The following is a 26,155-nucleotide window of genomic DNA, read 5'->3' as shown; positions in this document are numbered from 1 at the left end:
TGCATGACCTTGCATCTTTCATTTCCATCTATGTACAAATTAGGGTATAAAAGCTCCTTTTGAAAATAAAGTTACGGGCCTCGCTCACCAAAGCTTGGCCTCCTCGTGTCATTCATTCGCTGACACCATCCATCCTGAGGGTACCCTTGGATCCTGCTAGGGCTGGACCCCGGCAGGAGAAAGACACATAAACAGGTCATTTCAGTACAACATGACAAGGGCTAACTTACATGTTCATTTAAGGAACATGCTAACACAAAGAAATGATTATCTCTATCTGTTCAGCCTGGTGGTGGTGAAGGCTTCCTAGAATCAGACTGTGGGCTGAGATTGGTTCTGATGAACATATAGATGTTTTTCACCAAGGAGAGGAAACAGAATGTGAGAAGGCACAGGGGTGTGAAATATTTAAGGAAACTATGACTGAGTCAGTCTGAAAAAGCATAAACTCCAAGGGATGTGGGAAGTGGTGAGTGATGAGGTTAGAAAAGTTGGTCAGGACACTGAATGTCATGTGAGGCTACCAAGCATCATACTGGCCACTGAATGATTTTTAAGGAGGGAAGAACCACAATTCACGTACTGCAGAAAATCACACCAGTGAGACGGCAGAGTGCAGAGTTGTGGCCTGAGGGCTGGAGACAAAGACAAAAGCTAGAAAGCTGCTGTGAGTGTCCAGGTAAGAAATAACAATGAACGAAGTTGGTGAGGGGGCTTCCCTTGTGGCTCAGCTGGTAAAGAATCCGCCTGCAACGCAGGAGACCTGGGTTCGATCCCTGGGTTGGGAAGATCCCCTGGAGAAGGGAAAGGCTATCTACTTCAGTATTCTGGCCTGGAGAATTCCACGGACTGTATAGTCCACAGAGTTGCAAAGAGTCAGACACGACGGAGCGACTTTCATTTTCAAGTTGGTGGTGATATAGAGCAACAATGAATTCAAGAGATTTTTAAGAAGTAGGATTAATAAAATTTAGTTTCTGATTGGATGTGGGGGGAAGAGGAAGGAGAGGAAGAGAAAGGTAAGCAAACAGGACGCAGAACAGCACTGTCTAATAGAACTTTTGGTGAGGGTGAATCTGTTCCACACTTGTGCTGTCCAACAGGTTAGCCTCTTGTGGCTTGTGAGCAACCTAAAATATAGCCAGTAGGACTGGAAAACTAAAATTTTAATTACTTTAGTAGCCACGTATGACTATGACAAGAGGCTACCATAATGGACAGTACAGATCTAGAGTTCCTGACCAAGAGAAGACTTTTCTTTTCTTTCAAGTTAAAAAAAAAAATTATTTACTTTTAAAATTTTAATGTATTTCATTAAAGTTTAGTTGATTTACAATATAGTTTCTGACATATAGCAAAGTGATTCAGTTTTACGCATATATACATATATTCTTTCTCAGATTCTTTTCTATTATAGGTTATTACTAGATATTGAATATAGTTCCCTGGGCTATAGAGAACCTTGTTTATTTTATATACAGTAGTTTGTATGACTTGATATCAAACATTAGAGAAATATACAAGGGAAGAGAAAAGTATCAACATTTTCACCCCATCTTCCTGAGCTAATAACCAGTATCAATAGCTGGTTTGAATTTTTCCATGCTTTCTCCATGCTCATACAAAAATGCACACACATGAAATATGATGTGTTTGTTTTGCTTAATGGGAAATAGGATCATGCCTAAATTTATTTTCACTCATCACTCTGAAATTAATGTTCTTCAATTAAGGGATCATGGTTACTGTAAGAAGTTATGTGAGATGAGAAGCGTTTTAAAGGACAGAGAGGTAGGGGAAGAAGTCAAAGAGTGGCCCAGAAGTCTGGGGGAGGGGCTATCAGGGGAAGGAAGGCCTCCGGCAAGCTAAAGGAACAGCTAGGACATTGGTCTAACTGGGGCTGAAAGAGAGGTTTGTCACTAGTAGTTACAATCAGAGCAGAAAAGGTCATAGGTGACTCCACCCCTCCCACATACCTGCAGCCCGGGGTACAGCAGGCCACTCAGCAGAGGGTGCTCCACCTGCTTTACCACCTCAGCTCCAGCTTTTTTGGCATCGTGCTGTGTGACTACAGAAGAGAGGCGGTAGACATCCAGCGTGTACTCTCTGAGAGGAGACAAGAGGAGACAACACTAAGATGGGGCCTAGGTCTCAATGCAACCCTAAAAGTGTGTTGTTAATTCACTCTCCTGATCTTAAGACATTCAGAAATAATCAGTTCAGTTCAGTCGCTCAGTTGTGTCTGACTCTTTGCGACCCCGTGGACTGCAGCACACCAGGCTTCCCTGTCCTTCAACAACTCCTGGAGCTTGCTCAAACTCAAGTCCATCGAGTCAGTGATGCGATCCGACCATCTCTGCCTGCTAGTTTCTAAATGTAAACAGTCCATCCTCTCCTGAAAATACGACTTAATTTTTATATTTTTCCTTTTTAAAAATGGATTTAAATTAATCTTTAATCTTTCTCTTTGCTTAACTCCTAAAAAAGGGCTTCTCTGCCATTCCCCTCTACTCTCTTCTTCTGGATGCCTATTAAATAAACACCAGAATTTCTCAGTCTATCGTCATGTCTTTTTTTTTAACTTAAATACATGTAAGGAATAATGAACAATATTATGACTACACTGCCCATCACTCAGTTTAAGAAAAGGGACCTAGGGAATTCCTTGGTGGTCCAGTGGTTAAGACCCCACACTTCCACTGCAGAGGGTTTGGGTTCGGTCCCTGGTTGAAGAACTTAGATCCCGCATGTATAGTCAAAAAAAAAAAAAAAAGATTTAATTACTTCTAAGGCTCCTGTGCACTCCTCCACAATCCTACTTCTTCCTTCTCCAGAGTAACCATTAGCCTGAACTTTTGTATTTCTGTCCTGTTTTATAGTATGTTTGTATCTCTAAACAATGTGCTATAAATATTCTTATACATGTATCCTGGTACATATGTGCAGTTCCTTTATATATGCTTAGGAGTAGAATTTCTGTGTGATAAGTGATTTGCATCTTGAACTTCAGTTCAAGATAATGTCAAACTATTTTCCAAAGTGGCTTTTAATCAATTTTATTACTTAATATTCTCATTATTTAAAGTTTTGCCATTAAAATATTATTCATTTATATTAAAAAATTACTTATTTCTGGTTGCACTGGGTCTTCGTTGCTGCTTGTGGGCTTTCTCTAGTGGAGCGTGGGCTGCTCACTGCAGTGGTTTTTCTTGTTGCAGCTTGAGGGCTCTAGGGTGCTTGGGTTTCAGTACTCGTGGCTCAAGGGCCCTAGAGTGTGCAGGCTCAGTAGTTATGGTGCATAGGCTTAGATGCCCCGAGGCATGTGGAATCTTCCTGGACGAGGGATCAAGCTCATGTCCCTTGCATTGGCAGCTAGACACGTAACCACTGGAGTACAAGGGAAGCCCAATTTTTGACAACTGGTTTTGCCGTTTTTGACATATAATACTCCTTTGCCACTTAAATTGTTATAAATATCTTCTCCTAGTGGGTGGCTTGTCTTTTTATCTTACTTTTGATGTAGTGAAGGCTTCGATTGTAGTAAAGGTGAATCCATTAATCTTTTCCTGTGATTTGTGTTTTTGGTATGTCTTGTTTAATTCTCCCTAAACCACAATCATAGGACAGTCTTATTATATGTTGTCTTTTAAATGTTTTATAGTTTGGCCTTAACAGTTAAATCCTTAATCCACTTGGAATGAAGGGATCGTTTTTCCCCCCAATATGGATAGCTAAATATCTCTGCATCATTTTTTTCTTAAAAAGTTTATTCTTGCTCTGCTGACCTGCACTGCCAGCTCTGTCACATATCAAGTTTCGATATTTGTGGGGACCTATTTCTCAACTCTGCTTCAGTTGTTTATGTTTATTCTGTTCCAGGTGTTTATCCTATCTCCATGCTATATAAATGACAAAGGACCTGGCATCTAGAAAACACAAGGAACTTTATTAAAAAAAAGTGAAAAAAAAATGGGCCAAGACACTTGCATAGACACTTGATTGATAGAAAAGGAAATACAAATGGCAAACAAAAACTTGAAAATAATTTTTTTCAATAAATATTTTCAGGTATTTTGCCTTTACACTTGAATGGTGGTTTGTGTAGGTACAGATTTTTAGGTTGGAAATTCCTTTCCCTCAGAATTTTAATGACTCTGTTTCATCCCCTTTTAGTTTTCAGGGTCCCTTTGGAGAAGTGCAGAACCATTATGATTGCTATTATTTTGTATGTGACTTTTGTCCCTTTGCATATACTTTTTTGTTCCCAGTGCTTTAAAATTTCAAAATAATGCACTTCAGTGTAGGTTTATTTTCATTCACTGTATTAGGCACTCAATGAGCCCTTTCAGTCTGGAAATTGATGTCCTTTAATTGTCCTTACATCGTTTCATTGATGACTTCCTTCCCTCTGAGTCTGTTTTTCGTTTTTCTGGAACACTTACTAACTCAAATATTGTGCCTCTTGGCCTAGTACTCTAGTTTTACCTTTTCCTTTTTTCCCACTGTGGTCTGTGAGGCCATGAAAACTACAGTTCAAGTACATACAATTCAAGGAGTTTCCTCAAGGTACGTGTAGTCTTCAGTGTTCCTCTTATCATCTTTTATAGATTTTAAGACATATTTATTTAAACATTTAGCATCTCTGAAACCTAGATGACTATTAAAAATTCAGGCACATTAGATTAATCAGCAGCATTTAAAAAAACATCTTAGATTAACTGAAATACAAACCTCTTTGTGCTCCCACCTTCACTTGGTTCCCGGCCACTGAGTATTCTTGACCAATTTGTCAATCGATTTATTTGAACACTTGTGTTCATTGCTCAGCCGTGTCTGACTCTTTGCGACCCCATGGACTGACTGAATACCGGAGTTGGGGCTTCCCAGGTGGCGCTAGTGGTAAAGAACTTGCCTGCTAAAGCAGGAGACCTGGGTTTGATCCCTGGGTTGGGAAGATCCCCTGGAGAAGGAAATGGCAACCCGCTCCAGTACTCTTGCCTGGAGAATCCCATGGATGGAGGAGCCAGGCAGGCTACAGTCCATGGGGCTGCAAACAGTTGAACATGACTGAAGTGACTTTGCACACACACATGCATGCATGCACGCCTATTGTTACCAGATTAAATTGTGATTTAAAAAAAAAGAATACTGGGTAGCCATTCCCTTTTCCAGGGGATCTTCCCAACCCAGGGACTGAATCCGGATCTCCTGCCTTGCAGGCAGATTCTTTACTGTCTGAGCCACTAGGGAAGCCCATATTTGAGCATTTAGAAGGCTTAAAAAATATATTATCCAGCATTTAAAAAAACACTTTTCAGCAGGAAGGTTGATCAGAGTACCTAGTCTGTCAGATTGCTGGAAACAAAAGTTCTTATCCATAACTTAATCATGCTTAAAGCTTTTTGTCCATTTCTGAGCTGCATTCTAGGTGAATTTTCTAGTACAGGCAGACCTCATTTTACTGCACTTCACTTTATTGTGCCTCAGATACTGTTTGTTAAAAATTGAAGGGTTTCTTCTGTGGCAACTTTTCGGCACATGAAGCAAGTCTACTGGTGCCATTTTTCCAACAGTGTTTGTTCCTTTCATGTCTGTGTCACATTTTGGTTAACTCTTGCAATATTTCAAATTTCTTCACTATTGTCATACGTGATCTTTCATGTTACAAGCATACCTTGAGAATACTGTGGGTTCAGTTCCAGATGACCACAAGGAAATGAATATTGCAATAAAGTAAGTCATATAAAGTTTTGGTTCCCTAGTGCATATTCAAGTTATATTTATACTATGCTGCATTCTATTAAGTGTGCAATAGCATTATGCCTAAAAACTATACATACCTGAAAACTAAAATGTACATGCCTTAGTAAATACATGCTAAAAAATGCTAACCATCATCTGAGCCTTCATCAAACTATAATTTTTTTGCAATAGTAACATCAATAGGGGTTTTGTTAACTTCAGACTTCATGAGGTTTAAGAGAAAAGAAGCCATAACATTAAAGTGCAAGGTGAAGAAGCAGGTGCTGATACAGAAGCTGCAGCAAGTCATCTGGAAGATCTAGATAAGAAAATTAGCGAAGGTGGCTCCATCAAACAACAGGTTTTCAGTGCGGACGAAACACCTTATATTGGAAGAAGATGCCATCTAGGACTTCCATAGCTAGAGAAAAGTCAGTGCCAGACTGCAAAGCGTCAAGGACAGGGTGACTGTCTTGTTAGGGGGAATACAGTTAACAACTTTACGTTGAAGCTAATGCTCATTCATCATTTCAAAAATCCAAGGCCCTTAAGAATTATGTTAAATCTATTTTGCCTGTCCTCTATAAATGGAACAACAAAACCTGGATGAAAGCACATCTGTTTACAGCATGGTTTACTGAATATTTTAAGCCCATACCATCCTTATGGCAGAAAGTGAAGAGGAACTAAAGAGCTTCTTGATGAAGGTCAAAGAGGAGAGTGAAAAAGCTGGCTTAAAACTCAACATTCAAAAAACCAAGATCATGGCATCCAGTCCCACCATTTCATGGCAAATGGGGAAACAATGACGGACTTTATTCTTTTGGGCTCCAAAAACACTGCAGATGGTGACTGCAGCCACGAAATTAAAAGACGCTTGTTCCTTGGAAGGAAAGCTATGGCAAACCTAGGCAGCATATTAAAAAGCACAGACATTATATTGTAGACAAAGGTCTGCATGGTCAAAGCCATGGTTTTTCCAATAGTCACGTATGGATGTGAGAGCTGGACCATAAAGAAGGCTGAGCTCTGAAGAATTGAGCCTTGTGAACCGTGGTGTTGGAGAAGACTCTTGAGAGTCCCTTGGACTGCAAGGAGATCAAACCAGTCAAGCCTAAAGGAAATCAGTCCTGAATACTCACTGGAAGGACTGATGCTGAAGCTGAAGCTCCATTCTTTGGCCACCTGATGTGAAGAACTGACTCACTGGAAAAGACCCTGACACTAGGAGAGACTGAGGCAGGAGGAGAAGGGGACGACAGAAGACGAGATGCTTGGATGGTAGGATGGTGTCACCGATTCAATGGACATGAGTTTGAGCGAGCTCTGGGAGATGGTGAAGGACAGGGAAGCCTGGCATGCTGCAGTCTGTGGGATCACAAAGAGTGGGATACAACTGAGCAACTGAACAACAAAAACTCAGAAAAAGATTCTTTTCAAAACATTACTGCTCATTGACAATGCATCTGGTCATCCAAGAGCTCTGATTGAGGTGTACAATGAGATTGGCATTATTTTCATGCCTGCTAACACAATATCCATTCTGCAGCCTGTGGCTCAAACAGTAATTTCAACATTAAAGTCTCATAATTTTAGAAATGCAACAAAACTTGTCATTCATGGGAAGTGGGCAAAATATCAACATTACAAGGATTTGGAAGAAATTGCTTCCAATTTTCACAGGTGGAAGTGAAGGGTTCAAAACTTCAGTGAAGGAAGTAACTGTAGATATAATGGAAAGAGCAAGAGAACTAGAATTAGAAGTGGAACCCAAACTGCTGCAATCTCATGATAAAACTTAAATGGATGAGAAGTTGCTTCTTATGGATGAGCAGAGAAAGTGGATTCTTGAGATAGAAACTACTCCTGGTGGAGATGCAACGGAGACTGTTGAAAAGACAACCAAAGATTTAGAATATTGTATCAACTTAGTTGATGAAGCAGTGGCAGGGTTTGAGAGGACTAATTGCGACTTTGAAAGAAGTTCTGCTGTGGGTAAAATGCTATCACAAGCATCACAAATTACAGAGAAATTGTTTGTGAAAGACTTAATTGATGTGACAAACTCCATTGTTCTCTTAAGAAACTGCCATAGTCATCACAACCTTTGGCGACCACCACCCTGATCGGTTGCCATTCATCAACACTGAGGAGAGACCCTCCACCAGCTAAAAAATTATGACTCACCAAGGGCTCAGATGATGGTTAGCATTTTTTAACAACACAGTATTTTTGAATTAAGGCACACACACTGCTTTTTTAGACATAATGCTATTGCACACTTAACAGACTATAGTACTGCATAAACATAACTTTTATTTATTATTTTTGTCCACACGTAGTTGCAGCATGCAGAACTTCCCTGACCAGGGATTGAACCCATGCCCCCTGTAGTGGAAGCAGGGAGTATTAACCACTGGACCACCAGGGAAGTCCAACACATATTTTCATATATTTTTATATGCACTAGGAAATTAAAATATTCATGTGACTCACTTTATTGTGACATTCCCTTTACTGAGGTGGTCTAGAACCAAACCTGCAATCTCTCTGAGGTATACGCTTTATTTAAAACTCTACATGTCCAACAGTGGGGAATATAAAGAAAATTACGTTAGATGAAATAAAAATCAACTTGTAAGCAAGAGATCTGAGTTCACATCATGGCCTTTACACTTACTAGCTGCATGAACTTGGGAAAGTTAAATCTGAATCCCTTTCCATATCTGTGAAATAGGATAGAACAATGCTTACCTTTTAAAAAGTTGGTCTAAGGGTTTAAATGTAAAAGTGACCATTATAGAGATACATGGCTTATTTGAAAGATTAAAAAAATAATGTGGAGACTATGAGGCAGTGGGCAGGGAGGATTACTTAGGAAACTGGAAGCTAAAAAATTAGGGCACAGGGACTTTCCTGGCGGTCCAGTGGCTGAGACTCCGTAATCCCAATGGAGGGACCTGGGTTCGATTTCTGATCGGGGAACTAAATCCTGCATGCCACAACTAAAGATCCTGCATGCTGCAACTAAGACCTGGCAGAGCCTAATAAATAATTTTTTAAAAATTAGAGCAAAAAATTATATGAATGCTGATGTTACAAATGTGATTTTTTTTCACATTTCTTTTATTACTATTTGCTGAGTCTGGAAGGAGAAAGGGAGGCTGCCACTTTCCCATATGCTGTGAGGTCTACAAGGCCAAAGACTTTGTTGTGGTGACTTTTATATTCCCAGCAAATAGTATGGTACCTGGGCATTTACTAGTCAGTAGATTTTTGATAGATGAATTAAAAGGACAAAGTGTATACAATTTTTAATGGTTCTTAACAAGGAGAGCCCAGCACCTTCGAATCCAAATTTAGAGTGCCTTGACTCCCCAGGCGGTAACTAGAAGCACCAGACCCGCGAGGAGGGTGGAGCACTTACTTGCTGAGCTGGTAATCAGTGCCTTTGATGAACCTGAGCTTCTCTAAGGGCACCCCAATGCTCTCCAGCATTGCCTTGATCACATTCTCATAATAGCTGGTTCGAAGTTCTAGAAGCTCCCACGGAGCCTTCATGTTATCCAGGTATGCGTGCAGGTCCGCAAACAGAATCGTTACCTGGACAGAAAAGATAAAAGGGGTCACCAAAATGTGAATTTGTTCAAGTACCTCCAAACAAGCGAGTAAGTCTCTCTTTTGGCCGTTGCTCAAGGGCAACTGCTCGGTTTATAATATTAGTTCTTACCTCACATCCTGCTTTCAGGAAGTCTGCGATCTTAGACATGGGCACAAAGTAAGCCACATGTGGCTTGCCTGTAGTTGCTGTCCCCCAGTAAACTTTAAGTTCCCGCTCCTTCAGTATCTCCTTCAGCTTCTCTTCCCCGAGAACCTCCTGTAGTGGAAGCAGAAGAGCTGCTTTAATGGCAGTGTCCCACCTCACTCAACCCAATAACCTCAGATATGCAGATTATACCACCCTAACGGCAGAAGGCAAAGAGGAACTAAAGAACTTCTTGATGAAGGTGAAAGAAGAGTAAAAAAGTTGGCTTAAAACCCAATATTCAAAAAACGAAGATCATGGCATTTGGTCCCACTGCTGCTGCTGCTGCTAAGTCGCTTCAGTTGTCCAGTCCCACTACTTCAAGGCAAATAGATGGAGGAAAAAAATGGAAACAGTGACAGACTCTGTTTCCTTGGGCTCCAAAATCACTGCAGTGATCACTCCAAAGTGACTGCAGCCATGAAATTAAAAGATGCTCCTTGGAAGAAAAGTTATGACAAACCTAGACTGCGTATTAAAAAGCAGAGACATCACTTTGCTGACATAGTCAAGGCTATGGCTTTTCCAGCAGTCATATACAAACATGAGAGTCAGACCATAAAGAAGGCTGAGTGCCGAAGAACTGAGGCTTTCAAACTGTGGTGCTAAAGACTCTTCAGAGTCCCTTGTACAGCAATGAGATCCAGTCAATCCTAAAGGAAATCAATCCTGAGTATTCATTGGAAGGACTGATACTGAAACTCCAATCAATCCTTTGCCACCTGATTCGAAGAGCCAATTCCTGGAAAAGACCCTGATGCTAGGAAAGATTGAGGGCAGGAAGAGAAGGGGGCGACAGAGGAGGAGATAGTTGGATGGCATCACCGACTCAAAGGACATGACTTTGAGCAAATTCTGGGAGATAGTGAAGACAGGGAAGCCTGGCATGCTGCAGTCTATGGGGTCCCAAAGAGTCAGCCACAACTGAGTAACCAAACAACACCTGCTCATCCTTTACCCTGTGACAAGGAAAACAAAGGTACGTTTCACTGAGTCCAGACTCAGAGTTAGCAGGGAGGTCTAGCCAGGCTCTCAGCGCTGAGTGAGAACCAAAGGAAACTGGTGCTGGTGCTAGTACCACTCTGGTGTAATGACAGTGACTTTAGGGAAACGGAGACTGTCCCTAACCGTATCTTCCCCTCCAACTACCTTCAGCTCATGCTCCTTCCTTTCACAGCCAGTTTCTTGAAAGGTGTCTCTTCTGCTCTCCATTCCTTATCTCCCATTCCAGTCTGAATTCCACACAGCATCACACAACTGAAAATGCTCTTGGTAAGATCATAGATGGCCTCCAAGTTGCTAAATTGAATGAATACTTTTTAGTCCTCACTTCATGGAAATCTCTTTGGGTTTCCTCTATTTTACTCTTAGTTTTCCTCCTACTTCTCTGGCTTCTGTCTTTCAGATTTCTTTGCAGCTATTTGTCTTCCTAATTATTTAAATGTTAGCAATCCTTGGGGCCTATCTCTTTTTACTCTACATTCTCCGTAACTGATCCTCTTCAGTTGCTTCAATTACTACTTATGAGCTGTGCTGTGTGCTGTGCTTAGTCGCTCAGTGTCCGAGTCTTCTCGACCCCATGGACTGTAGCCCGCCAAGCTCCTCTGTCCATGGGGATTCTCCAGGCAAGAATACTGGAATGGGTTGCCATGCCCTCCTCCAGGGGAATCTTCCCAACTCAGGGATTGAACCCAGGTCTCCCCAGTAACTACCAAATCTTCTGCTCACACCTATATAGAACATGTACTTGTTATCAACCCAGTTAATTCAATCACATGTTCAAAATTAAACTCACGCTTTCACCTTTCTCCTTCACTCCCCAGGCATCTTTTTGACTTACAGTTTCACCCCTAGTGCAGTAAATGGTACTGAGTTGCAAAAGTTACTCTCAAACAGCTCTTAAGTCCTCCTACTTCTTTCCACCTTTACACAACCAATGAAGTCTTGGCTATCATTAGATCACACCAAGGTAACTGTAATAGCTTAACAGGTCCCCCAAATCTATTCGTTTTCTTCAATCCACACCGCAAAAGGAAGCCAGAGAGGTCTTCAGAACAAAATTCGATTAACTCATTTGCCTATTTAAATGGTTTATTTAATAATTTCCTTTGCCCTAAGACAATATTAGAAAAATCCTAATAGGCTACTGAAAGTGAAAGTTCGCTCAGTCGTGTCCGACTCTTTGAGACCCCATGGACTATACAGTCCATGGAATTCTCCAGGCCGGAATACTGGAGTGGTTAGCCTTTCCCTTCTCCAGGGGATATTCCCAACCCAGGGACTGAACCCAGGTCTCCTGCATTGCAGGCAGATTCTTCACCACTGAGCCACCAGGGAAGCCCAATAGGCTAGTATGCTGTGACAAGAGATTTTAGTGTTTCTTCAGGTGATGGTTTGGGGAAACTATTGGAAGTCATGAAAGACAAAAATTGTTTTGCTGGTTTAATATCTATTAGCAGGACTTGTTAAAATCGTATGTTCCAAGCCAGTTGCGAGGCTGATCCTGCATCCTTCAAACCCCTGACTATGCAGACACTTGGAGTTTTTACTACTCAAAAAAGGTCGTATCACTTAATCTTTAAAACCTGAGTAAATCAATGCTACTAGCTTTGTGTGTTGTTTCTCCCTAACCTCTCCTTATGGAGAGAGGCTAGGAAACAAAGAATCTGGCTAAGGCGAAGCATGCAAGAATCTCTGGTTAAGATGAAGTTATGAGAATGGGACTTCTCTGGTTCAGTGGTTAAGACCCCGTGCTTCCACTGCAAGGGACGTGGGTTCAATATCTGGTTGGAAAAAAATCCCACATGCTGTGTGGTGTGGACAAAAAAAAAAGATCAAGTTATGAGTGAAAATAACTCAAAGGTCCATAAACTGACAAACGGAGAAATAAAATGTAGTATATTCATATAAAAGTAGTATTAGTTGCTCAATTGTGTCCAACTCTTTGTGACCCCATGGACTGTAGCTTGCCAGGCACCTCTGTCCATGGAATTCTCCAGGCAAGAATACTGGAGTGGGTTGCCATACCCTTCTCCAGGGGATCTTTCCGATCCAGGAATCCAATATATAATGGGATATTATTCAGCTGTAATAAGGAACAGAGTTCTGGTAAGTGTAACAACATGGATGAAACATGGAAACATTAAGCTTAGTGAAAGAAGCTAGACATAAAAGTCCACATACTGTGATTCCATTTATATGAAATGCCTAGAATAGGCAAATTAGAGACAGAAAGCAGATCAGTGGTTCCATAGGACTGGGGAGAGGCGAAGACTGAACAGTGATTAGTAATAAGTACAGGCTATTTTTGATGAAGAAAATGCTCTGGAATTAAATAATGATGGTAATTGAACACCATGTGACTACATCAAAACTCACTGACCCACACACTTTAAAAGGGTGGATTTTATGGTATGTGAATTGTATCTTATAAAAAGAGAAAAACTGCCTTCAGAATAAACCCCACTGTCAAACATCACCAACACCACCCTCATGACCTGGTCTTTGCCTGCTCCTCCTAAACAAACTAGAAAAATGTACCATATTGTCAGATTGTGATCAGTTCTATGGAGAAATAACAAAAAAAGGTAGAGTAAATATCTATACAATAAAGTTGGAGAAGGCAATGGCAACCCACTTCAGTACTCTTGCCTGGAAAATCCCATGGACGGAGGGGCCTGGTAGGCTGCAGTCCATGAGGTCACTAGGAGTCGGACACGACTGAGCAACTTCACTTTCACTTTTCACTTTCATGCACTGGAGAAGGAAATGGCAACCCACTCCAGTGTTCTTGCCTGGAGAATCCCAGGGACAGAGAGCCTGGTGGGCTGCCGTCTATGGGGTCGCACAGAGTCGGATACGACTGAAGCGACTTAGCAGCAGCAGCAGCAAGGGATGAGGCAGTTTTGGTGGCAGGGGTTTGTTATTTAAATAAAGGCCACAGATGATGTGACAACAGAGGCCTGAGAGAGTCAAGAGAATGAGCAATGTAAATATTTTCTAAGTGCTTGATCTGCACTTTGCTTCCTTTACTCCAACTTAGCCTTCTCTCAGAACCACAGAGTTCTTTCTCCCCTCTGGCTCTTGACCTGGGTTCCCTCTATTCTACCTGATGCGTTTTTAACCCCCATTATCCTGGTTAACTTTTACTACTGCAGTTTCTGGAACCAGCAAAACATAGGTAAAGTGAAGAGGTGATCCGTATCCCTCAGGGCAGTTTAGAGGTTATTTCTCAGCCTTCCCTGAACACTCTCCGCAGCCTTCCTCCTAACTTCCTTTTAATAAAGATCTCCGCGTAAAGCACCTTTCAGCACTAGTTTCGACTTAATTAAATGTCTGGATCCTGGGTCCTTGCAAACGTCTGATTTCCTCCAGACATGCTCTGGGAGGGTAGGGTCCTGACGTACCCCCCAGCACCTTAGCACCGCGCCTGGCACATAATAGGGTGGGTGGCGTGGATTCAAAGCCTGGCTCAACACAAGTAATGGCACTCAGGAAGTGTGACTACTGTGATTTCTGTAGTGATGGATTGACTGACCGACCGGCAGCAGGGACTGCAATCTCTCTCTGAGCTGCCTCGGCGCGGAATCCCGGGTCCCCACCTCTTACTTAGGACCCCGTAAGAGGTGCTAAGGATCACTTGGACCTCCGGCCCCCAGTCCCCCAACCGCGCACTTTCAACCCCGAAGCCCGACCTGCAGGTTCCGGGTGATAAGGCTTAGCTTCTCTTCAGGGCTCAGAGAGTCCCCCATGGCTCTGTCGCTGCAGTCTCCAGCGGCTAGCCCGGCACCCAGGCCCCTTTCTCGGTCGCAGCCGCCGCCGCTGCCGCGTGCCGGAAACTGTTACGCGGGTCCAGGTTAGGTTGCATCAGCTCAACTCGTCGCTCGGCTTGATCCGCCTGCACCCTTCTCCTCCTACCAGCAGCCAGGAACAGCCAAGTGTCGAGCGGGTCGATGAAACGAAAAGGGATGGAGCCCGTAGGTGGGGGTAGGCGGTGTGGAGGGCGGGGTTTCGGCGCCTGCGCCGGGCGCAACCCTCTGAGAGGCGGGGCGGTTTCCTGCCAATCATTGCCTGTTTGCCCTCCCCCTGGCGCTGGCCCGGCACCCTCGGGGTGGGGGAGGTCGGGGAGGGGGCGATAAGATGGCGCAGGGGGCGGAGTGATGCGCAGTCGTTCGCCTAGGCTTTGGCCCGGCTTCCGGAGGTGAACAGCTGAGGGAGGAGCGGTGGTCGGCGAGCCTCGGCTGGGAGGGGGAGGGGGGCGCCTGTTGCTTCTCCAGAGGGCCGCGCATGCCGTCCGCCCCGTTGAGGGGTTGAGGCCTTCACCCTGCTGGGAGAAGGGCTCGTTTTCGTTTCTGAGGTGATGGCGGCGGGAGGGGGGAGTGTCTGTGCCCCCCGCCCCATTCACGTCGGCGGACGGTAGATGCCCCTCACCCTGCCCAGGCAAAGGGTGCCGTCTGGTTACCCGAGAGGGGCGAACGACGTCCGTTTTCTGTGCCCGGTGGGGGTGGGGAGGTGGCGGTGGGGGTTGCCTCTGTCCCCTGCCCCAAGGCGGGGAGGGTGTTGCTAGGCAAAAAATTGCTGTCTTTCCGGCCGCGCCTTGCGGGCGGGTAGGCAGCGGAGAGAGGGTGGCCCGCCCCAGGGGAGAGTGGAGGTGTGGGACGGGCAGCCATCCGCAGGGTGAGGGTGTACCGCGCCGCTCTGCTGAGGGGCTGCTTTGGCTCCTGCTGGGGGAATGGGAAGCAAGCCCCGAGCTGCTCCCGCCTTCCGCGGAGAGGCGGGAATTCTTGGTCTTTGGGGGAGGAGGGGAGTGCGAAGGCCCTGCCCGCAGGGCAGTGCAGTACGGCGCCTATAGAGCTTCTTAGGGAGAGCTGGGGGCGGCCAAGCCGTATCCTGCGTTGGGCGAACTGCGATCAAGCACTCGAGGATCGGAGGTGCCACCAGTTCCTTCCAGGGCAGAGAGCGGCCACTTGGCACCGCCTGGTGGGCCCGGGAGAGGAAGTAATTGAATTGCCCATCTGCTGCCCCAACCTAATTTCCAGTTTGATGGGTTTGTTAGAGGCTTCAAGCTTTAGCAATCCTGTCTAAATCATTTAAAAAACATTTTCTTTTTAAAAAGAAACCTGTTGCTTCGGCTGAGTAGTATTTGGTTTCTGTGGGAGGAAAGTCCTGGCACCCTTATCTAAGTGAGCCGTTACCTAAAGCAGAGATTTGCAGCCCGAGTTGTTTTTCTTTCCTGCAGTGTCTGCAGAATTCTTACAGATAATTGCAGTTCAGTTTAATTTCGCTTAAACTTTATGCCCGTTTCATGGAGTGATAAAGGCTACCGAGTGTCTTTAATGCTGTATGTCTCACACGTATTGCACATAGGAAAGGTTGGAAATCAAAGATCAATGGGTCTTTTGGAAATAATCCTTGCCCTTGGCCAAACCTGTCAGATCCAGCTTGGTAATGGTCTTGGTTTTAGAGCCTTGAAAGGGGTATGAGGTTGTGTTTGGTGTTGCAGTTTTAGTGGCCTGAATAATATAAGGCTTTGTGTTTTAAGGCAATAGGTTTTCTTAGGTACGATAAAAATAGAAAGGGAGCTAGTTTCTGAGGCTGCAACCAGGTTAGAGAACAGAGCGAGGGGGTGGTAAACTGAAGTGTGAAGAAGGGGGTGGACAGATGAGAGAGACATGGAAGGACAGAATAGGGTCACAGAGAATTAAGAGAGAAACGGGAGATGGGAAATATATTTTTCCTTTAAAAATACGATTTTCATATTTTATTAAAATTTTTTTTTTTTGGTGGTGGCATGTGGGATCTTAGTTTCCTAACCAGGGTTTGGACCCCGAGCCCCCTGCTTTGGGAGCATGGAGTCTTAACCACTGGATTGCTAAGGAAGTCCCAGGAACTTCGTATTTAAATTACTACAAAGCAAGTGCCAGGAAAGGCAGGTGATGGTAGAATGGCAGACAGGCAAATACTAAGGCCGTCTTTGTGGAACTTCACTTTATTATCTTTTACATTGTGCCTGTAGTATGCTAAGTGCTTTTGTATTCATAATCTCATTTATAATTCTTACAACAACCTTATGAGGTAGGTACTATGATGGTCCCTATTTTACTTGAGAGGACATTTGAAACTTCAAAATGTAATCATTGTTTCCCCACTGGCTTCTTAATTTTAAAATGGTTTTATTAGTAAATATTTCAAGCATATAAAAGTTACAGTTACACCATATAACATAATAATGAGTACTATTAAACCCCCACTCAGCTTTATTGTTTTAGGTCTTTTCCTGTTAGTGATTTTTAAAGAAATAAAACATTACAAAAAGAATTGAAGCTACTCACGCCCCCTTACCATTCCTCTTCCCTCCTCACCACCAGAAGTAATCACTATCTTGAAATGAAGATGGGAATCTGTAGATTAAAATACAAGATTTATCAGCTGACTTTAATGTATGGACCTTACTTGGATACTGTTTTTGTTTTTTTTTTTAATTTGACATTTTAAAAATAGCTGGAAATATGAACTGGATATTTTATGATAAGGAATTTTTGTTATTTACAGATGAAATGATGTGATGCCTGGGATTTGCTTCAAAATAATCTGGTAAAGGGGAAAGTGGATGGGGCAAGATTAGCAACGGGTTGATAGTTGTTGGGGCTGGGCGATGGGTATGTGGGTATTCATTATTACGTTGTTTTTGCATATGTTTTCAATTATTATAAAAAAAATTTTAATAAGGTAATAAAATTGTGAAGAGAATGATTTGTGCAAGTTAAATATATGTTTATGATATTGTTTTGCATGCTAAGAGCATACAAATTTATTTATTTATTTATTTTTTTAAGAGCATACAAATTTAGAGCAAAGTTAGACCTATTGGAGCATTCTGTGAGGAAAGCTCAGAAGAGCTGGCTCTGTGCCTCTGGATGTCATGTGGCAAAGGAATTGGGGCTTTCGGTGGCTATGGAGACTGTTGGTCCTGTGTGTGCACAGTAAAGTTAGCAAGCAATGATTTTTTTTCCCATTGAGGTTTGACCACATTCACGGGTCATTCCTTCATTCTTCCATTCCACTTGGGAAATCAAGCAGAGCCTGTGCGTAATACAGTGGCTTAAATCATTTTTGCCAAGGGACTACAAGCCCTCTTTGATGTCTGCATCCTTCATAGTATATTAGAGTTACTGAATGTAGAAGATTGCCATTTGCTGACTGACTCTGGGCAAGTCTATCACAAGGATGGTAGAAAAAGCAAGAAAAAACATTGCCTTTGAAGTTAGACTTGGGTTTGGATCCTTGTTCTAGCATATTAGCTCTGTATACTCGGTACCTTAAATGCCTCTGAACTTTAGTTTCCCAAGAGTGAAAATGTATCGAATTCTTCATTTGGTTAAGCAAGTGCTTGGACTAGACCCTTTGTTTTTTGGTTTTTTTGGCTGCATCGCACAATGTGTGGGATCCCATGCTCCCTCCAGTGGAAGCCCTCTGCAGTAGAAGCCCCCTGCAGTGGAAGCGCAGAATCCTTACCTGACTGGACTGCCTGGGAACTCCCAGAACTAGACTTTTGGAAAGAGTAGGACGGTGGTAGTGACTTCTCAGAAAATGGCTACTTAACCCCAGTGTCTGTCATACTTGTGCTTGATAAGCACAAACTTTATTAAGTAAAGGAAACATTTTTCAAAAGTAAACCTTTTTTCTATTGCTGCCTGAAGAAATAACTTTACTCTATAACCCAATCACTGGGCAGAAAAATTACTTTTTTCTTCATAGAGACACCTGCTTCAGTGCCTAGAGTGTGTGTTCAGTCACTCAACTGTGTCCAGCTGTTTGTAGCCCCATGGTCTATAGCCCGCCAGGCTCCTTTCTTCATAAGATTTCCCAGTCAAGAATACTGGAGTGGGTTCCCATTTCCTACTCCAGGGGATTTTCCTGACTCAGGGATCCAACCAGCATCTCTGTCTTGCATCTCCTGCATAGGCAGGCAGATTCTTTACCCCTAGGGCCACCTGGGAAGCCTGGTGCCTAGAACTCTTCCACGATTGCTAAAAAATTGGTAAAATAAGATAAAAAGTCATAGCAATTCTTAAGTTTAACTATAACAGTTTAGTTTCTTTGATAAGACCTGTGTTACAGAGTTACATGAGTTAGAGTTGTAAAATGTGTCTCACAGTGCGTAGTTTATAGTATGGGTGCTTAATAGTTTTTCCCTTTTTGTCCCATTTATCTAATTTCTAAGATGAGCAAGGCTTTTTTTTTTTTTTAATTTTCCCCTATTTTATTGAGATATAATTCCCATATAACAGTGTATTAGTTTGGGGCTTCCCTGGTGGATCAGTCAGTAAAGAATCTGCCTGTAATGCAGGAGACCCAGGTTCGATCCCTGGTTTGGGAAGATCCCCTGGAGAAGGAAATGGAAACCCACTCCAGTATTCTTGCCTGGAGAATCCCATGGACAGAGGAGCCTGGTAGGCTACAATCCATGGAGTTGCAAAGAGTCGTTGCAAAGAGTTGGACACGACTGACTAACATTGTATTGGTTTAAGGTTTACAACATGACTTGACATACGCCTATAATGCAAGATGATTGCAACAATGAGTTTAGTTAACATACATTACTTCAGGTAGTTCTCTAGTGCTTTATTGCCCAAACCATTTTGTGTTTTCTCATATTGGTGCATAACTTGAGTGTTGTCTCTATTAGAAGATTATACATTCCTTGAGGGTGGAATCCATATCTTTATTTATTAGAAGTCATATAGAGACGTACTATCTAGCTCAGTCATGTGTGTTGATAGTAGCTCAGAAGATGTTTTCTGAAAGAAAGCATGAGCCAAAACTAAAATTTAGAGAGGGAAGTGGAGTGGGGAAGAATTTACAGTTAAAAGGCTATAAGAATTTTCCAAATTTTCTATCACTTTTGCCATGTAGAAAATAATGAGAGATCAGGTCCATCATTAGCTACTTAAGACCTAATTTTTAATTACACAAGTATATATAAATATCAAGTAAAATAGTGAAGTCTCCCCTTGTCCCTCTCTTGATGCCCCTGCAGGTTATTATAATCATCAATTTTGTGTTGTGTTTTTCTAGACCTGTTCTTTGTGTTTATGTATGTATTGAAAATGAGGTTTTTGTATGTATGGTCATGACTACAACTTTTGGATCTTGGTGGAATCTTAGACATCACCTAATCCCAGTTCTCTGTCCCTTCTATATTTTTTAAATGAGGAAACAAGTCCCTGGTTAAATGGTTTGCCCAAATTATCACAACTAGGTAGTGACAGAACCAGGACTGTAGCCTAGGTCTTTAGACTCTCAAGACCATGCTCATCCTACTAGAGTGAATGATATTCTTAAGAAAGTATAAATTGTTGGGAGGAAGAAAACTAGTTCCTTAAGTTGCATAATTTTTCCTCTAAAGATTTTTCTTTGATGTTCTTGACTCAGAATCCAACTTTGTGGTATTTTAAAAAATATCAAGATCGAAATTAATAGATGGAGCGCCTTAAAGCATAATGCAGTTGACTTTGTAATTAGCAGAGTTGAAAGTGATGAGAAGATCCTCTAATTTTCTTTGTGCCTGCAGGAAGGTGGGAGTCAATCATTTTGACAAGTCTCCTGAAAGGAACAGCTAGCAGGAGCTGAACCCTTTTTCCATTTGGTCTCGTGGCAAAGGCAGAGATCACACCAGCAACTCCACACAGTATGAAAGACAATTTTTTTTCTTCTTGTATGCATACAGTGGTTTCTTTTTAAATTTCAAAAGTAATACGTGTGTGTTTTCTAAAAAGTATACACTGTGAAAATCCAAACATTTTATATGTATGTATTTGTTTTGTTGTATGTTATAAATATTATTCCAGTGATAGTACATACAGATCCACTTCATTGTTTTTAAATAATTGTAAAGTATTCCATAAGATGAATGCACCATGATTTTAGTGAACAGTCTGGGGATGGACATCTAGCTTGTTTCCAATATTTGGATGTTCTGAATAATGCTGCTTTGAACACCTTTGTAACTGTATCTGTGTGTCTTTGTACAGGTATTTCTGCAAGGTAAATTTCCAGAAGTGAAATTGCTGAGTCAGATGCTATGGCCAAATTACTCTCTACAAAATATTGTACTGACTTACACTCTCACTGATAGTATGTGAGAATCCTTGTTTCTCACATTCTCACCAAAATAGATTATCTTGTCATTTTAATTTTTGCCACTTTGATAGGGAAAAAAAAATCTCATTGTTCTGATACCTATTTCCATGATTCTGGTAAAGTTAAATATCTTAAAACTTTCTCATGTTACAAATCATAGTGCAAAGAATTTGAAATACTAAGACACCATAACTCTCTAAAGCAGATTGGAGTTGATAAAAGGGTATTTCCTGTTCTCAGTGAAACTGCCTCTTATTTCTCCAGATATGATGTGCTCACTAGTGCCCTCTGAACAGTCTTCTGGTACCTCTCTCTTGCCTAAAGACAATGCTCCTTTTTCTTGGAGTTCCTTGGATGAGGATGAATTGGATGACTCCTTGCTGGAGCTATCTGATGGAGAAGATGATGGCCATTTCAGTTTCACAGAGGAACAGATTCAGGAACTCTTGAAAGATGATGACCTATCAAATGAGCACTTTCCTTGGGGAGGAGGGTTGCCTAGTGATGACAGCAGGAATGTTGAGAAGGGAGAGAAAGGGAGTCAAATTCCACTTGACACTTCCCAAGAGAAAGATTCACCGTACCACATGGGACCAGAAGCTGAGACCCCTGACACATTCAAACTACCTCAACTAACTACATCAGTTGGTCATGGACCAACTCCTGCTAAATCGTTGAACAGACGCTTTGCACTAGAAAAGAATCTTATAAAAGTTACAGTTGCACCGTTTGATCCAACAGTTTGTGATGTTGCACTTGATAAGGACAAGACTTACCTGTCCAAAGTTACATCCAGAGTTACTGAAAAACCCTCCTCCCTTGGGGAAGAGATGAAAGAAGATGATCTTAGCCCAAACAAGAGCACACTTTGCACAGAATCTGAAGGGATCAGCCCCGATAACTCTGCCTCTGATGGGCCCCCACTCCCTTCTTCAAACAGTAATTTTCAGCATACTGTCTTTGATAAAAATATGTCCGACAGTAAGAAAGCTACGCCTGTATTCTCTCAGATCTTGGACCATTCAGAGACTCCTAATACAGGGTCATCCCGGAGAAATGGATCATATAAATCAAGTTTTGAAATGAAGTTACCAGTTTCCAGTTCATCCAGCAAGGTAAGTATGTTTTTCAAGGTGAAGAGAGGAATGAAACTATGTAATAGAGCTTTGTATTCAGATAAATTGGGGTTTGAAGCCTAACTAGCACTGTGTCCTTGGGCAAATTATTTAGCTTCTCTGTTTCCTCACAATTTCTTATCTATAAATTGGAGTAATAGTACTTTATAGTATATTGAAAATTAATAAAATAATCATAGTAACTTAGATAAAATTAACCATTTATTGAATAAGATGATTTTACTATTCTACTTTTTTCTTGAGATTACTGTCATTATCTCATTTAAAGCACCTGTGTTGGTACCTGGTACAGTAAAGTTTGCAAGTATGCTTGTGTAACCTTTAGTTCAAGATATTTCCATACGTACTATTTTCAGTTATTTTCTTATAACTAAGGCCATCTTTCCTTGCTCTGAAAAAAGCAGGATGTTCTTGACAAGGATTCTGGGAAGCTAAAGGTCCATGAAAAAAGACTAGGCAAAGTCATTCCTGTTCTGCAAGCCAAAACGAGGTAAGGACGTAGTGAAATATTCTGTTTTTTGTTGGTTCAATTCAGTTGCTTTCTTCTTCTCCTGAGTTTCTCCTTAGTGTGGGAAAAAAGCCCTGCGCCTTGAGTAAGCATACTTGAAGTTCTGGAACTACCAATAACTATGTGACCTTGGACAAATCAAATGACTTCAGTTTTTTGGTCAATAAAATGAGGCTAATGATGCCTTCTCTGCTGCCTCATAGGGTTATTTTTAAGAAAGAAAAAGACTTTAGTGAAAGCACTGTGTAAATGTAAGATTTCTTTTCGTATGTGTGGGGAAGCCTGGTCACAGGCATAGGAAGTTAGAATAATTTTAACAAAAATGTTAAGATACATCTATAGAAAGTCATTTAAACATTTCTCCCAACTTGCATATATCTGTCCTTGGTGAAAAAATTTTATAGAGGTTGCAGATTTGGGTTACCTTTTCAGTCTATTCTCTTGTTGCCAGGAGATGGCAGTATCTTTCCATGGGCCTTTTCAATTAGCAAAGCTATTTTTTTAGGTTGTGTCATATGTGCTTCCTTACAGTGAGATTTTTTTTTAAATTTGATTACAGATATTAAATTTTTTCAGTAGTACAGATAAGGCTAAAATTGACTATAACCCCCTAATCCCAGTTTTCTGGTTTTTTTCTCTTTGTTTTGTTTGGGTTACTTCGAGGAGCTTTGTGAATTGCATACAATGAAAATTATACCAAGGTACACAAGTCAGGCTACTTGGAGCAATAATAAATTCACGATCTCATCCACAGACACTCAGTACAGTGTGATCAGCATGAGCAAAGATTGCCAGATCTAGCTGATTCTTTTTGGTCTTTAGCTTACTCAGTTTTTGTGTGGCTCTATGAAGTCAGTTATTTCCTTACTAACCTTGAATTTCTCGAAATGCTCTCTCTCTCTGTGGAGTAGGTAGTCTTCACTTTGCTATACCTTGCTAACAGGAGGTTGTATCTTTTTTCCTCAGCTCTATGCTTGATTGCAGCTTTGCATTACGTGACTAACACTGTCTTTTGTCATTGCATCTTAGTGTTTTGAGAGTTAGTTGTTCTAATCCATCGCTTCCTTGGTGGCTCAGATGGTAAAGAATCCACATGCAATGCGGAGGCCTGGGTTTGATCCCTGGTTTGGGAAGATCCCCTAGAGGCGGGCATGGCAACCCACTCCAGTATTCTTGCCTCAAGAATCCCCATGGACAAAGGAGCCTGGTGGGCTACAGTCCATGGCGTTGCAGAGTTGGATACAACGGAGCAACTAAGCACACACAACCCATCAACAGTATATGACTTCTCTGTACAAAGCACTATATTCATGGTTCTAACCAATTGTTTTTCCTCCTGGTTTGCTTTGTTAAAGGACTAATGTTCCGACATTTTCACCGTCAGACCTGGAAAAGCAGAAGCAAAGTTATCTCAGGAATGTCATTGCTCATATAGAAGACCCAGTGGATTCAAACCAAGGTAACATGGTAACCAAAGAATGGCCTGTAAAAAATATGATGAGACTTTTTTATTCCAGTGTGATATAGCTTAAACTGGGAGATCATCTTGAATTTTTGTAAGTTGGTGAGAAAGGTAATTTCCTTATCCAAAGGTTTTCACTTTAAGGGATTGCCTAACCAGATAATCCTCAAACTTGTTTGGCTAACTGGTATTAGAGAGGCATCCAAGGCAACTCATACCAGTACATGAAAAGAGTCTCCCTCATGGTTGAGGTCTATAACCAGACATTTTTTGTCTGGGATTTTTTTTGCTTCGGATTTTTTTGGTCTGAAAGATAGTAGAAATGACAACAACGAGGCACTGCTTAGTAATCATTGGGGTTTTTTGTTTGTTTGTTTTTTGAAATTTTTATCCTTGTTGCCTTCAGCCTTTAAAAGTAAAAAGCAGGTATTTTGGATACCATCTTGCATCTTGGCATCTGAATAAAAGCTCTTGGAAGGGTTGACTACCGTTCAGAATCTTCAGTCTGAGTTTTTCCTAGTTGATTAAAAGCTGTTGTAAACCAAAATGGCTAGATTCTTTCTCCAGGCCTCATGTTCATGTTTTTGTTCATCCTAAACTTTTAGTTCCTAAAGGGAAGCTTGTAAATTATACTGAAGGTATGGAGGTTAGAAAATACTGATGAAAGAATTGCTTCTCAGAAAGATCAGTTCATATTCTATCATCCTAGCTTCTTTCTCTGTTCATTCAGCACAGTTTTCTCAGGTACTTTCAGTAGTGCTCAGTTTGAAGGTAAGGGATTGAAAATGTAAAGAGTAAGGTGGGTCTTGGACTCTGGAAATTGATAGTCCAAAGAAAGAAAACATAATTATCCTGCAATATTGATTAGTGTTCTAATAGAACTATGAATGAAGTGCAGTAGGAACAGGGAAGGAGTTTGTGTTTGGTAAAGAAGGATGTCCTAAGCAGCCTCCATTCAGAAGATAATTTAGTTCAGTTACTCTAAGATCTATTGTAAATCAGTAGGGAGGATTTTAGAAGGATTTTTGGCCAAAGATCCAAGGAGAACTCTCCTTTCTTTGACAAATCTTGAATTACTTGGTAGTTTTTTCTTTTTTGTTTTATAAGGCTATGAGCTAAAGGTTGAGAACTCTGAGATATCAGCCAGAAGAATTTTTACTCTAGGTTTTTATGTTTTTCCTCAGATTTCATTAAGCAATTAAGTACACTTGTACTGATTGCTTGGCCCTCTACTTGTGAGATCCCTTTGCTTGAACTAAAAGGATGTGTGAAACTAAAGACATCCCCACCCCCACCCCCATCACCCCACCCCTGCTGTCATTAAAGGGGCAGATTAAAAGTAGTTCATGTATATTCAACCTTTGTGGAAGAGACTTGATCGTTGCTCCCCTCTCTAAGGTGACTTACTTTCTTTTATATCTTAAGTAGTTGACAATGATCATATCCAGTCACATTTTCCTTTCTCATTTGGGGCATTTAAAAAGAAAATTTCATGGGAAGAGCAGTGAGTAGCTGCTCATATTACTGTTTCTTTCCCAATCTCTTCCTCATTCAGCAATCCCTCTTCCATTTTATCACAACAATCTATATCCCATAAGGAACAACTAGAATAACTAAGAGAAAAGTCAGTTGCTTTAATGGTTGGGAGAACAAAGTCTGGTCTAGAGTTAACATCTGGGTTCATACCCTAGCACCACTGCTTTACTGACTTTGTGACCTTGAGCCAGTAAAAACTCCGTTTTCTCATTTATAAGATGAAGATAACAGTGAAGCCTAACTGACATGAAAATTATATGTGTAAGTGGTGGTATAATATACATAGAACAGTACATTGCCATAGCAAGTTTATTGAATATTTAGTATTATTAGCAAGAAATTGTGTCTTTTCATACTGAAATTTTTATAGGTAAAATAATGTGATGTCAGGTATTTGTTTTTAAATCTAAAAACAAAACAATATAAAAAAACAATCTGAAAAATTAGAGAAAACAGCTTTACAAAAATGTTGATAAATGAAGCTCAATGACTGAGTCATTGAGGGTGAGGGTGCTTATTATATGCTATTCTCTACTTTTGTGTATATTTGAAATTTTCCATGATAAAAGGTGTTTGTTTGTTTTTTTAAGTGCATCTTTTAGGGAATTTCTTTTTTGACATCTAAGAATTTTCAACATTACCAGCTACTCTAAAATCTTCATAGGCCTCAAGTGTTTTCTTCTGCCTTCCAGAAACCCAGTGTGATTCTAAATTCTGTGTCACTTTCCACATCTCAAAAATTTAAAGATTTTATATATCATATTGCAGGGGGGATATGGGCATATTCTTTCTCTCCTTTCTTTATATATGAATTTCTGGGCAGC

General features: G+C 41.3%; 2 protein-coding genes across 13 annotated transcripts in view; one reads left to right on the top strand and one right to left on the bottom strand.

Moving 5' to 3' along the window:
- YARS1 (tyrosyl-tRNA synthetase 1) overlaps positions 1-14,441 on the bottom strand; it is a 32,176-nt gene extending 17,735 nt beyond the window's left edge. The window contains exons 1-4 of the mRNA XM_061388894.1: positions 14,242-14,441; positions 9,473-9,619; positions 9,170-9,345; positions 1,977-2,106 (exon numbers count right to left, since the gene is read on the bottom strand). Coding sequence (XP_061244878.1) covers positions 1,977-2,106; positions 9,170-9,345; positions 9,473-9,619; positions 14,242-14,298 — 510 coding nt within the window. The 5' untranslated portion in view covers positions 14,299-14,441. The remainder of the gene's footprint in view (positions 1-1,976; positions 2,107-9,169; positions 9,346-9,472; positions 9,620-14,241) is intronic.
- S100PBP (S100P binding protein) overlaps positions 14,089-26,155 on the top strand; it is a 34,093-nt gene continuing 22,026 nt past the window's right edge. For 2 of the 12 annotated variants that reach the window (XM_061388907.1, XM_061389002.1), the window contains exons 1-7: positions 14,660-14,747; positions 17,099-17,140; positions 20,121-20,237; positions 20,581-20,683; positions 20,954-21,804; positions 22,227-22,315; positions 23,689-23,792. In XM_061388907.1, the coding sequence (XP_061244891.1) occupies positions 20,626-20,683; positions 20,954-21,804; positions 22,227-22,315; positions 23,689-23,792 (1,102 nt within the window). In that variant the 5' untranslated portion in view covers positions 14,660-14,747; positions 17,099-17,140; positions 20,121-20,237; positions 20,581-20,625. Of the gene's footprint in view, positions 14,173-14,515; positions 14,534-14,659; positions 14,748-14,816; positions 14,904-16,936; positions 17,141-20,120; positions 20,265-20,580; positions 20,684-20,953; positions 21,805-22,226; positions 22,316-23,688; positions 23,793-26,155 lie in introns of those variants that run through there. The other 10 variants (XM_061388941.1, XM_061388967.1, XM_061388932.1 and 7 more) reach the window with 10 other exon arrangements.

This window comes from Bos javanicus, chromosome 2 (genome assembly GCF_032452875.1).
Source record: "Bos javanicus breed banteng chromosome 2, ARS-OSU_banteng_1.0, whole genome shotgun sequence".
NCBI lineage: Eukaryota > Metazoa > Chordata > Mammalia > Artiodactyla > Bovidae > Bos > Bos javanicus.
This window is presented reverse-complemented; position numbering and strand designations above follow the sequence as displayed.